Source organism: Apium graveolens, chromosome 11 (assembly GCF_009905375.1).
Source record: "Apium graveolens cultivar Ventura chromosome 11, ASM990537v1, whole genome shotgun sequence".
NCBI classification, from domain to species: Eukaryota; Viridiplantae; Streptophyta; class Magnoliopsida; order Apiales; family Apiaceae; genus Apium; species Apium graveolens.
The window spans coordinates 184544525-184558563 of NC_133657.1; the positions used below are offsets into that span (position 1 = coordinate 184544525).

At 37.4% G+C, this 14039-nt stretch overlaps 1 protein-coding gene and 2 non-coding genes across 3 annotated transcripts; 1 reads left to right on the forward strand and 2 right to left on the reverse strand.

The window, feature by feature from the left end:
- Nucleotides 1–1636: 1636 nt before the first annotated feature.
- LOC141699031 (small nucleolar RNA R71) lies at nt 1637–1743 on the reverse strand. Its single transcript, XR_012565522.1, has one exon. It is a non-coding gene; the product is annotated as a small nucleolar RNA R71 (small nucleolar RNA).
- Nucleotides 1744–7363: 5620 nt separating this feature from the next.
- LOC141696239 (uncharacterized) lies at nt 7364–12731 on the forward strand. The gene is made up of 3 exons (XM_074500409.1): nt 7364–9305; nt 11488–11619; nt 11755–12731. The coding sequence occupies exons 1-3, from the start codon at nt 7364–7366 to the stop codon at nt 12729–12731; spliced, it is 3051 nt and encodes a 1016-aa protein (XP_074356510.1).
- LOC141699084 (small nucleolar RNA R71) lies at nt 7727–7833 on the reverse strand. Its single transcript, XR_012565571.1, has one exon. It is a non-coding gene; the product is annotated as a small nucleolar RNA R71 (small nucleolar RNA).
- Nucleotides 12732–14039: the final 1308 nt, after the last annotated feature.

The window sequence follows — 14039 nt, forward strand, 5'->3', positions numbered from 1 at the left end:
AGACCGTTTTAGCACATCGCAATGAAGAAGAGGAAGCATACGTTTTCTTGTGATTTTTTTATTCGTTGTATCAGTGGATGCTAGTTTTCTTTACTTTGAACCTTATTACTCTTGTGACGTACTCTAGTTTTAATAAGTATTTTTATTAGTTTATCTTGTGTGTTATTATCATATTTTCATATGAACCCATGGTGACGATGAGTTATATCATGGGCTAATAGTGATCATGGGGTCGTAACAGATTTACTATGTAATTCTTTAGTTATTTGTTTAATATCTTAGTATATGATGATTGTACGATATCTAGCATAGGTTGCGCTTATTCGTCTTATGTGTGTCGCGAACATATAAGATAGGTTGTTAATATCTTGTGAAGCGACGATGGATCTTGAGGTTTAGAACTTGCCATGCTAGCATAGGTTCATGTATGTGTATGCATGATTAGTGGGTAACTCTAACCGTTTTACTTGCCCTGTGTAATCATAAGGAATAACTTGTGCTTAAATCGTTATGTTGTCAAATTCTATAGATATATAGGGTCTCAACATAATTGATGCCTATTCAACTTCTATCTTAATTGTGGATGTTTGGTAGAGTGGTATTGGTACAACGAAAGTTGGCTTTTATCAGTTTCGTGTTGTTCGATTAATATCATCACCATTACATGCTAAGGGTAATGACAATAACTATTGAAGGAATTAGTAATGAAGTTATGATCTCATGTGTGTTTAATATTGTTAATTCAAGTGTCAATTAAGTGTTTAATTCTCGTAGTTAATTATAGTTAATAATTAGTTAATCAAATCTACGTGTTATTGTCTTGACATTGAGAAGTAATCATACATTGGTGAGTAAGTGTTAATTGAACATAATTAGTATGAGTCTCCATGGGAACGAACTAGAAATTATTCTATATTACTTGCGAACGCGTATACTTGCGTGAATTATTAGCGCGTGTTTTGTGCCTAACAAGTTTTTGGCGCCGCTGTCGGGGACTCGGCGTATTTGTTTAGTTTATATACTTATCATCAGCGGTCATTAGGACTCATTGATTAAGACGTGTTACTTATTATTTCCGGTTGTGTTTCAGGTACTTTAGCGAGCGTTTATGCAAACACGTTCTCGTACTCGCAAGAGGACTTTAGATACGGCTGAGGAGACAGACTCAGTTCTTGATATTCCGGAGAAGATAGATTTTGAAGATTCGAATAAAGAGAGTGAGCAGAAAGAACCAATAATCATGGGTGATCGCATAGTTCCAGCAGCAGATCCAGCTCTTATGGGCTTTTCTCGGCCTAAAATTGATGACATTCAGTCAAGCATCCTTCATCCGGCTATTCAGGCCAACACTTTTGAAATCAAGTCGGGCACTATTCAGATGGTGCAGAACTCTGTTTCTTTTAGAGGTGCTGCGACTGAAGACCCCAACATGCACATCAGGAATTTTGTCGAGATCTGTAGTACTTTCAAATATAATGGTGTGACTGATGAGGCTATCAAGCTGAGTCTTTTCTCATTCTCTCTGAGAGATAAAGCTAAGGACTGGTTACATTCTGAACCAGCTGGGTCCATCACTACTTGGCAAGATCTTGCGCAGAAGTTTCTAGTGAAGTTCTATCCAATGGCGAAGACTGCAGCTATGAGGAGTGCTCTTACTCAGTTTACGCAGCAAGCAACAGAATCTATGTGCGAAGCTTGGGAGCACTACAAGGAGATATTGAGAAAGTGTCCACATCATGGTATGCCTGACTGGATGGTGATCACTAGTTTCTATAATGGTTTGGGGGCCCAATTTCGGCCAATGCTCGATGCAGTAGCTGGACGCGCCTTGTGGGCCAAAAGCTATACTGAGGCTTATAATCTTATTGAAACTATGGTCGTAAATGAGCATCAAAACCCAACTCAAAGGATGATGCCTGGGAAGGTAGCAGGTATTCTAGAAGTTGATGCAGCTACAACTATTGCAGTGCAGCTCCAAGCGCTGTCTTTGAAGGTCAATTCTTTAGCCACCTATGGAGTCAATCAGATAGCTATGGTCTGTGAGCTTTGTGTAGGTTCTCATGCTACGGATCAGTGTTCTCTTGTGAATGAATATGTTCAGTATGTGAACAATTATCAGCGACCGCAGTAGCCTGTGCCAGCTACCTATCATCCTAACAACAGAAATCATCCCAATTTCAGCTGGAGCAATACTCAGAATGCTATTCAGCAACCATATCAGCAAGGCGTGAGTAAACAGTTTAATCCACCTGGATTCCAGCAATCACAGAATTATCCTCAAAGGCAATCATATCCTCGACAAGGAGGTGCTGCTCCACCTTCTAGTGCTGATTTCGAGGAGCTCAAGCTGTTGTGCAAAAGTCAGGCTATTTCTATCAAGACCTTGGAAAATCAAATCGGTCAAATAGCCAATGCAGTGCTCAATCGTCAACCTGGCACACTTCCCAGCGATACTAAAGTGCCAGGCAGGAAGGAAGCTAAAGAGCAAGTCAAAGCTATTACCTTAAGGTCTGGAAAAGTTGCTGATGCTGAAAAAGCGAAAGACGGAGAAGCTGAAGTTGTTATTGAAGAAGAGACGCAAAAGGAGAAAGCGGCGGAACCAAGGAAGATTACTGTTGAACACACTATGCCTGAGGGTAATACAGGGGAGAAATAGATCTATCCTCCACCACCTTTCCCTAAGAGATTGCAACAACAAAAGTTGGATAAGCAGTTCGGTAAGTTTCTGGAGGTGTTCAAGAAACTTCACATCAACATACCTTTCGTTGAGGCTCTGGAGCAAATGTCTAGTTATGTAAAATTCATGAAAAGTATTCTTTCAAGGAAGGTGAAACTGGATGACCTTGAGACCGTTGCTTTAACAGAAGAGTGCAGTGTTGTGCTGCAATAAAACTACCTCCAAAGCTTAAAGATCCAGGTAGCTTCACCATTCCTTGCACCATTGGTAAGTTATCTTTCGACAAATGCCTGTGTGATTTGGGAGCAATCATCAATCTGATGCCATTGTCTATCTTCAAAAAGTTGAATTTGCCTGATCCAAAGCCCACCTACTTGTCTTTACAATTGGCTGATCGTTCTATTACATACCCATGAGGCATAGTGGAAGACGTGTTAGTAAAGGTGGATAAGCTCTTCTTCCCTACAGACTTTGTCATTTTGGATTTCGAGGAAGATAGGAAGATTCCCATAATCTTGGGAAGACCTTTCTTGGCTACAGGCCGTACCTTGATAGATTTGCAGAAAGGTGAACTTACTATAAGGGTGCAAGATCAGGATGTGACATTCAATGTATTCAAAGTGATGAAATTCCCTACAGAAGATGAGGAGTGCTTAAAGGTGGATTTGATTGATTCTGCAGTCACTTCAGAACTTGATCATATGTTAATGTCTGATGCCTTAGAGAAGGCCTTAGTGGGGGAGTTTGACAGTGACGATGAGGATGGCAATGAGCAACTAAAATATCTAAATACTTCTCCTTGGAGGCGAAAGCTAGACATGCCATTTGAATCTCTTGGTACTTCTGATCTCAAGAATGCTGAAGGAAAGCTCAAACCATCTATTGAGGAAGCACCTACTTTGGAGCTTAAACCATTGCCTGAACACTTGAGGTATGCCTTTTTAGGTGATGCATCTACTTTACCTGTTATTATTGCATCTGACCTTTCAGGTAGTGAGGAGGACAAGCTCTTGAGGATCTTGAGAGAATTCAAATCGGCTATCGGATGGACTACATCAGATATCAAAGGGATCATCCCTTCGTACTGCATGCATAAAATTCTGCTAGAGGAAGGTAGTAAGCCGACTGTTGAGCAACAGTGACGAATTAATCCTATCATGAAAGAAGTGGTAAAGAAAAAAATTCTGAAGTGGCTGGATGCAAGAATCATATGTCCTATTTCTGACAGTTCTTGGGTGAGCCCCGTGCAATGTGTACCTAAGAAAAGAGGTATTACTGTGGTAGCAAATGAGAAGAACGAGCTCATCCCCACTCGAACTGTCACAGGATGGAGGGTATGCATGGATTACAGAAAGTTGAAAAATCCACGAGAAAGGATCACTTCCCTCTTCTATTTATTGATCAGATGCTTGACAGGTTGGCCGGTCATGAGTATTATTGTCTTTTGGATGGCTATTCGGGGTATAATCAGATTTGCATTGCACCAGAAGATCAAGAAAAGACTACCTTCACTTGTCCATTCGGCACGTTTGCTTTTCGCAGAGTATCGTCTGGCTTATGTGGTGCAATGACCACTTTTCAGAGATGTATGATGGCTATATTCTCTGATATGATTGGAAACAATGTCGAAGTGTTCATGGACGACTTCTCCGTCTTTGGAAATTCGTATGATGAATGTTTGAATAATCTTCGTTCGGTGCTCAAAAGGAGTGTGGAAACTAATTTGGTGCTCAATTGGGAAAAATGTCACTTTATGGTGCGTGAAGGCATTATTCTTGGGCATAAGGTCTCTAGAAAGGGTCTTGAGGTGGATGATAATCACTTATTTTTGCATAATTTCATACCTATTTATTGCTTGCTTTCATATTTTAAATAAATTAATTTGTTGCATTCTCATCATTTTGTAGATATTTGGAAAAATGAGAAATTTGAAGTAAAAGGGAGAAAAGGGAAAAAATGGAAGAAATATAATGTCACCAAGCAACTTGAAGAAAAATCCAAAAGAAATAGTTGGTGGAAATCAATGGTCAAGATAAACCAAACACCCATCTCACTTGGATGGCCAAGATTCACCCAACTCTACCCTAAACCCTAATTTTTAGCTATAAATACCCCCCCTTCCCCCTTGTATTCATCACTTTAGTTTTATCTTAGTTTACCCTAAATTTAGTAGTAGCCTCTCTTTTCAATTTCTAGATCTAGTTTTTATTTCCATTGTAGTAGCTCTCAAAAGTTGTAAACACTCTCTTCGATTAATGTCATTCAAGTCTTTCTTACAACATCCTCTCCTCTACTTTTATGTCTTGTTATTTTAATATTGGGTTATGATATCTTTTAAAATCTCACAAGTTACATATTTGGGGAAATAAAAGGAGCCCTCTAAATTTCTCTTCGATACTTGAGTTTAATTTTAGATCTTATTATTGGTAGTGTTAGGAATTTTCGATCTATCTTGATGTCCTGTTACTTTTTTATGACAACTTTTTATTTACTTTTGAATCTTACTCCGACACGAGCTCGATATGTGTTTGTGGGTTTCATTTCCCTTCACCTCTCGGTGATTTGGTTTTCTTTTCCGGCGACATGACTTTTGCTGTGCCTTCATTTCCATTAATTTATTTTATTTTTACTTCTGTTTATTACATTGTTGCGTCCCAGATGTACTACTGTATTAAATTCTAGATTATTTTACTATGTTGTATGGCTTGGTTGGTTCACTATAGCATGACAATTAGACAAGTGATATGCTAGAATAGTTACTGTTTTTATTGGTTAATTATTGCTTTTGTTATTGCTTTAAATAAGATAAACCATTTCCATTAGTAACGAGGTTAGCCCATTTTCATGTTTGTTTGTTTTTGGCCCAAAACATGTTTCCAAATCAAGCCCATAATGTTTCTTTTAGTGCGTAGTGATAGTAGCAGTAGTTATTAGTCATTAGCAGTCTATAATTAATTTGTTTTGTCATATTAAGTGTCATTTATTGATACTTGATTAATTAATATGGATATAATTATTGTTCATCATATTAACTTGGTTATATTTGTGTGTTATTAGATTAGTATACCGGAAATCAGCAATAGTGTTATATTTTTGTTTGGTCCATATAATTTCTTGGCCCGCAACTAGTGGTTGGCCCATTTCTATTTTTAAGACCCGATTGTTTTTTTTTTCTAGTCTATGTTTTGTTTTTACTTACCGCCTTAAGTAAATTGTCTCTATGCATACGTTAATGTTTAGTAGGTATTTTCCTGACTTGTTAAAATCTGATCCATTAATATTTTCTGGCCCAACACCTTCACATCATCTTTAGTGTTTTAAGTACTGGTTTGTGTAATTAGGCCCATGTTCAGTTCCTTCCCTGACCCAACTTGTTCTTTTTATATTAGTCTAATTTAAATACATGTAGCCCATTTATAATCCATTTCCATCTTGTGTCCCCTTTCTTTTATTTCATTAGTTAATTTAAGTAAAAGAAATCCCTTCTCTCAAAATTAATTGTTCTATTTCGCCTAAGTTAAAAATTAAGATTGCGAAAAATTTATAGTCCTTGCGGAACGAATCTCAAAATATTAAAACGAAAATTGTGCGCTTGCAATTTAAAATGTATATTTTTGGCACATCAAGTTTTTGGCGCCGCTGCCGGGGACTATAATTATTTTTCGCGCCTTAATTTTTAATTTTTTGAATTAGTTTTACCTGCTCTCTTTGTTTAATTTTTTTAGAAAATTGAAGATTTGGAAAGCTCATTGGAACTTCGAAAATTGCCGAGGCTCGAAGGAATTTTTGGAAGCTTGCTTGGGTAACCCGTATCTCTCTCTTTTCATATTTTTCACTAGTAAGAAAAAAAAATCACAAAAAAATTAAAAATACAAAAAAAAATTTAGTTAGTTAAATACATAGTTATTGCATCATGCATTTGTTCACCTAGGAGCACATCATCTTAGATTTTATTTTCTTATTTTTAATTTTTCGTACTTTATAAATTGTGGTGATTGCTGGAGGACCCAAGGTACGTTAAATTTCTTCTTTTCTTTAGTTAAGACACGTAGTTTAGAGCATCCATAATTGTTTATCGCTTTTATATCTCGTTGTGTGTTGCATCATTTAAATAAACTTTAAGGGCAAAACCACATCACAAGATAAAGGGGAGGGATTTCATCACTCTTTCCTTGGCCCACAACCATTAAATCCATCATTTTGCATACCATAACCTTTTTAATAAAATTAAGTAGACATTAGCCCCTAGGACTTCGCGCTCAACTAGGAAGAAAACCTGAAACGATCAAATCTCTAAGTATTCATTCTTTGGTGTCTAGGCTAGCGAAAGCTTACCTGGCCATTTAGATTTGGTGACTAGGCTGGTGTTTAGCCTCTTGGCAATGCTTGCACCTACCTGGCCAAATCAGAAAGAATACTTTTAGTTTTGTGAATTTTAGTAATATCTTTTTGTTAGGAGCAAGTCTAGAGTTTTTTTTAGGGAACCATAGATTTAGAATTTTTCTTGCTATTTTTCACCCTTTCTTTTGCGTGTTTTAAATTTCTGCACTTATTTGCTTCTTGATTCCTATCCTGTTTATGCGTACTACGTGGATTAGAGATAATTCATCTAGGTTAGTGAGACCAATTGAGCGTACTTCCTCATCGGAATCCGAACCCGTAGAAATTCTTGAACCCGTAGTAAACATGGCTATTTCTCTTAAGGATCGTTGTTACCCCGCCCGTTCGGCCCAACCTTCTTGTATTACTCTCCCACCGGTTAATGGTAATAATTTTGAAATTAAAGGTCATCACATTAGCATGTTACCTAAATTTACCGGGAGTGAAGGTGAAGATCCGTATCTTTTTATTCATGAATTCGAGGAGGTTTGTGCCTTACAAAAACACCAACAATTAACCGAGGATTCCATTAGGCTTAGACTAATCAATTTCGCTCTTAAAGAAAATGCTAAAAAATGGTTATATAGCCTATCGGTTAATTCTATTTCAACTTGGGAGGGATTCGTAGTCATTTTTCTAAAAAAATATTTTCCAAATCATAAGACTACGAGACTTACAAATGAGATTAATCAATTTTATCAAAAGGAAAACGAGTCTTTTTGGAAATATTTTGATAGATTTAAAAATCTTTTGTCCCAATGTCCCCACCACGGAATAGAAAAGTGGAGACTTTGTAAGATTGTTTACGAGGCCTTAGATAGTTCTACAACCGCGTTGTTAGAGTCTATGTGCCAAGGAAAATTCATGGAAAAAGATGAGGATCAGGGTTGGGAATTTTTCGAGGAACTAGCAGAAAAGACTATGTTGTGGGAGTCTACTAGGGAGCCGAATAGGGAGCCTAGTAAGCACAATGAAACACTCGGTTCATTAGCTAACAAAGGCTTGCATTTAGTTGGTAATTCTATAGCAACCGAAGCAAAGTTAGCTACTCTCACTAGAAGATTAGAAGCTTTAGAAACCAGTAATGCCCCTTCCCAGGCATCTATGTGTGCGAACTATAACTCTCATAGTCATGGACCTCAAAACTTTCAAGAGTTTGAGCAAGTGAATGCTATGTTTCAACCTAGACCTAGGAATGACCCTTTTGCACCCACATACAATCCCGGGTGGAAGAACCACCCAAATTTTTCATGGACCCAAGGCCAAAACTACCAATCTCCTCAACCCACTTTTCAAAAGCCTAATCCAAACTCTTATCCCACTTCTAGTCAAAATCCTTATCCAAACCCAATTCAAGCACCCTTGAATCCTCCCGGGTTTAATGATTCAGATAAGAGACTTAATTCCTTAGAACAGAGCATTGAGGCTTTGCTAAAATCTCAAACTAATTTGACTCAATCTCAACAAGCCTTCATGCAAACCATGACCCAAGATAGGCAATTATTGAATTCCAATGCCCAAGCCATATCTAAATTAGAGGTTCAAATGGGTCAATTAGCTAACACGATTTGTGAGCGCGAGAAGAATAAGTTTCCAAGTCAACCCGAGGTGAATCCTAAATTTCCGCTTAATCAAAGACCTCATGATGTGAACGCCGTCATCTCTCTACGGTCGGGAAATCAAGTGAGAAATCGAGTTGGTGTTGATGATAATGAAGAAGAGAATTCGAGTTCGAAACCTAATCCTTCACCTTTGAGTACGAGTCTAGATCACTCAAAGCAACCCGAGAATTTCGGGTCTGGCGAAACACCTCATTCGATTGCACCACCTTCAAAACCTAGCCCCAACTTGTCTACTGAAAGAGTCTTTACGCCAAAAGCTCCGTATCCTCAACAATTTATTTCGAACAAGCAATCGGCTCAAGTAGACAAGATCTTAGAAGTTTTCAAGCAAGTTAAGGTCAATATTCCTCTTTTAGATGCCATTCAACAAATTCCTTTGTATGCTAAGTTTCTAAAAGAGTTATGCACTCATAAACGAACCACTCATGTTCCTAAAAAAGCCTTTTTGACATCTCAAGTTAGTTCGATTCTCTCGAATGAAATTCCCGTGAAATATAAGGACCCCGGTTGTCCTACTATTTCTTGTGTCATAGGCAACACTTTTGTTGACAAAGCTTTACTTGACTTAGGTGCTAGTGTGAATCTTCTTCCGTATTCTGTCTACCAAGAATTAGGTCTAGGTGAACTTCAAAAGACCAATGTCACACTTCAATTAGCTGACCGTTCTATCAAAATTCCTAAGGGAATAATTGAAGACGTGTTGATTAAGGTTGGTGATTTTGTTTTTCCCGTTGATTTTGTGGTCCTAGAAACTGAACCAGTCAAAAATCCTAAAAATCAAATTCCGATCATTCTAGGAAGACCTTTTCTAGCCACATCCAATGCCTTGATTAATTGTAGGAATGGTTTAATGAAACTAACATTTGGGAATATGACCATTGATCTCAATATTTTTCATGTCGGAAACCAACCCAATGACTATTTTGACCAACACATGGAAATTAATTTAATTGATAAAATACTTGATCATGAAACCATGAGTATCGATGATGCTCTTGACTTTTGCTTAAATCATTTTGGTCAAAATTGGGTTGATTTCGATTACACTAATGAGGTCAATGAGATGTTAGAGTCCACCATTCCCACAACTAACCAAGAGCCTGAACCACTCCCTTTGTCCCTTTATCAAGCTAGTGAACCAGTTGAGCCAAGTCCGCCAGAATTAGAACTCAAACCTCTTCCTAACACTCTTAAGTACAAGTTTCTTGGTCCTAATAAATCTTTTCCCGTTATAATTTCTTCTAATTTGACCCCATCTCAAGAAGAGGAACTTTTAAGTGTGCTTACAGAGAATAAGGAAGCCATAGGATGGAGTATTTCTGATATTAAAGGAATTAGTCCGGCAATTGTCCAACATAGGATTCACTTGGTTGATGATGCTAAACCAGTTAGGGAGCCACAAAGGAGGTTGAACCCAACTTTGATGGAAGTTGTTAGGAAAGAAATTCTTAAGTGCCTAGATAATGGGATCATCTTTCCCATTTCTGATAGCTCGTGGGTGAGTCCGATTCAAGTAGTACCTAAGAAATCGGGTATTACTGTAGTGACCAACGAGAATGACGAGCAAGTTCCCACTCGTGTTCAATCTGGTTGGAGAGTGTGTATAGATTATAGGAAGCTCAATTCTGCAACTAGAAAAGATCACTTTCCTTTACCATTCATCGATCAAATGTTAGAAAGGTTAGCTGGTCATTCCTATTATTGTTTCCTAGATGGTTTTTTCCGGCTATTTTCAAATCCCCATTGCTCCCGAAGATCAAGAAAAGACCACGTTCACATGTCCTTTCGGAACGTTCGCTTATCGTCGTCTAGCTTTTGGTTTGACCACGGCCCCTGCTACATTTCAACGATGTATGATGAGCATTTTTTCCGATATGGTAGGTGAATTCCTAGAAATTTTCATCGATGACTTTTCCATCTTTGGTTCTTCTTTTCATCAGTGTCTAAACCATCTTGACTTAGTTTTAAAAAGGTGTAAAAAAACGAACCTCGTTCTTAATTGGGAAAAATGTCATTTCATGGTTAAAGAAGGAATTGTCCTTGGTCATAAAATCTCGGAAAAGGGAATTGAAGTTGATAAAGCTAAAACTGATCTCATTTCTAGTCTCCCTCCACCAAAATCGGTCAAAGCAATTCGCTCTTTTTTAGGACATGCGGGGTTTTATAGGCGTTTCATTAAGGATTTTAGTAAAAAGGCAAGACCCTTGACCAATCTTCTTTCAAAAGATGTCAAATTTGAGTTTAATAGTGATTGTTTACAATCTTTTGAACACCTTAAGAAAGAGCTGACTTCATCCCCGATAATTAAATCTCCCGATTGGAATGAGCCTTTTGAGTTGATGTGTGATGCCTCCGACTATGCAGTTGGGGCAGTTTTAGGGCAACGAATCAATAAGATACCTCATGTCATAAACTACGCTAGCAAGACCTTAAATAATGCCCAACTTAATTAATCAACCACCGAAAAAGAGCTTCTAGCCGTAGTATTTGCCCTCGAGAAGTTCCGGTCTTATCTTATTGGTTCGAAAATCATTGTTTACACTGATCATGCCGCCATTCGATATCTTTTCTTGAAAAAGGACTCAAAAGCTCATTTGATTAGGTGGATCTTGTTGCTCCAAGAATTTGACCTAGAAATTAGGGATAAGAAGGGGTCTGAAAATGTCGTTGCCGATCATCTTTCTCGATTGGTAGTAGAGTCAACCGTTGACTTGCCTTTGAATGAATCTTTTCCGGATGAACACCTTCTTTCTATCTCTACCCTCCCTTGGTTTGCCGACATTGTTAATTACCTTGTCACCGGCAACATTCCGACTCATTGGTCCAAGCAAGATAAATCCAAATTCTTTTCACAAGTCAAATACTTCTTTTGGGATGACCCTTATCTCTTCAAGTATTGCCCGGATCAAATCATTAGAAGGTGTGTCCCAAATCACGAGTTTAGAAGTGTCCTTTCTTTTTGTCATGATCAAGCTTGTGGAGGACATTTTAGTGCCAAAAAGACGGCGGCTAAGATACTCCAAAGTGGTTTTTATTGGCCTAGTTTGTTTAAAGATTCCGCGGAATTCGGTACCGCTTGTAGTAGGTGTCAACATTTAGGAAAGATCACAAGACGTAATATGATGCTAATGAATCCGATCTTAATTATCGAAATTTTTGATGTTTGGGGGATAGATTTTATGGGCCCATTTCCTTGTTCATTTGGCAACCTCTACATTCTCTTAGCGGTCGATTATGTATCTAAGTGGGTCGAAGCCATTCCAACTAAGTCTAATGACAATAAGGTCGTTCTTAAATTCTTAAAAGAGAATATCTTTTCTCGGTTTGGTATGCTTAGAGCTATCATTAGTGATCAAGGCAAACATTTCAAGAACCATCAATTTGAATCTCTCTTAAAGAAGTACTCGATCACTCATAAATTGGCCACCCCTTATCATCCTCAAACTAGTGGTCAAGTTGAAGTCTCAAATAGGCAAATCAAACAGATTTTAGAAAAGACTGTCAACTCGAATAGGAAGGATTGGTCAACTAAGTTGATAGATGCTTTATGGGCCTATAGGACCGCGTATAAGACTATCTTGGGTATGTCCCCTTATCGGCTTGTGTTTGGTAAAGCTTGTCATTTGCCGGTTGAACTTGAACATCGAGCCTTGTGGGCCATTAGGGAGTTGAATTTTGATTTACCCACTGCCGGTAGTCATAGGAAGTTGCAATTTTCTGAGTTAGAGGAAATGAGGAATGATGCTTATGAAAATGCTAAAATCTATAAAGAAAGAACCAAAGTTTTTCATGACAAATCAATTTTGAGAAAATCCTTTTCTCCCGGTCAAAAGGTTCTTTTGTACAATTCTAGGCTTCATTTATTTCCCGGAAAATTGAGATCTAGATGGGAGGGACCTTATCTTGTTAAAGTAGTTTTTCCTCATGGTGCTATAGAAGTTGAAAATCCTAAAAATGGTGAAATATTCAAAGTTAATGGACAACGTCTCAAACCATTTTTAGAGTTGCCAGTCGATTCCGAGGAAGAGGTCATCCACCTCATTGACCCATGATCAAGTAAGTCTCTTTCAGTAGGTAGTTTTAACTCTCTTCATCCCTTATCAGGTATATTCTCATCATTTTCCTTGCTTATTTCTCTCTTTTGCATACATTGAGGACAATGCATGATTTAGGTATGGGGGAGGGTTTTAGTGTAATTCTAAAAAAAAAATCCAAAAAAAAAAAATCAAAAAAATAAAAAAATTCAAAAAAAATAGAAACATTTTTAGCTAAGTTGTCTTTCTCTCTCTTGAACTTTAGTAGCAGTTGGTGTTATCATGTTTTCAAAAACTTATACATATAGTGCCTTTTAGATTATTTAAACGTAGTTGAGTAAGGTGTCTTTTTGAATCTTATGTCGATTGATTTTCACTCTAGATTTCAAGACGGCACTTTTGCACAAGACCTTTTTTTGGAGAGATTGTTTAGGGATGTTATTCGATACTTGAGAGAGAACCCACATGTTGAAACAATGTCGAATCAAGCCTTTGCGAAAAGAAAAGAAAAAAAGAGAAAGAAAAAAAAAGGTAGGAAAAAAAAGCAAAAAAAAAGAAAAAAAGAAAAGAAAAGATGAATAAACTACTTCAATACCCATTGTTCTTATAAACAAAAATCTTTAGATAATGGGCACAAGTAGAATTGACTAGTCTTGTTTTGTGGCCTTTGTTACTCGAGTTATTAAGTTCGTCGGGGGATTTCAAAACCTAGTGCCCTAAAACCATCTGGTTTGGGAGTCACTGACCTAAAACTCGCTACATGGGTAACATAGAAAGCCTAAGAAAACAGACATCATAAAGTCAATTAAAAAAAAAGAGAAGAACAATTTTGTGAAGTTTGGCTAGATACTTGTTTTGATAGAGAATGGGTCAGTTCAATATTAGTTGAAAAAGAGAAAATGTTCTTAGACAGTTAAATCCATCAAAGGCCTTAAATTCACTACACACCTTGGGATCTTTTGTAAAAATTCTAAGTCAACATAAGCAGATTTGAGGGACCTACATCTTGGCTATTATTAGAAGAGTCTTTAAGGCATGTATTTTATTTATAAAATCTTCTTGTTAACACCAATAAATATTAGAGTAAAATTGAGATAGATGCTTGTTAAATTGTCTCACAAGATTTTATGGGTATATCTTCTGTAAACCCTTAGGAGACAACACTCCTCCTATGGAGATCGTCTGTGGGTTTAACGGGTTGGTAAACCTAAAATTTCCCGTCACGCCTACGAAAAGGAGCAATAGGATCTCTCTTAGTTAGCATTTTTTTATGTTTCATTTTACTCGAGGACGAGCAAAAGATAGGTATGAGGGCATTTGATAATC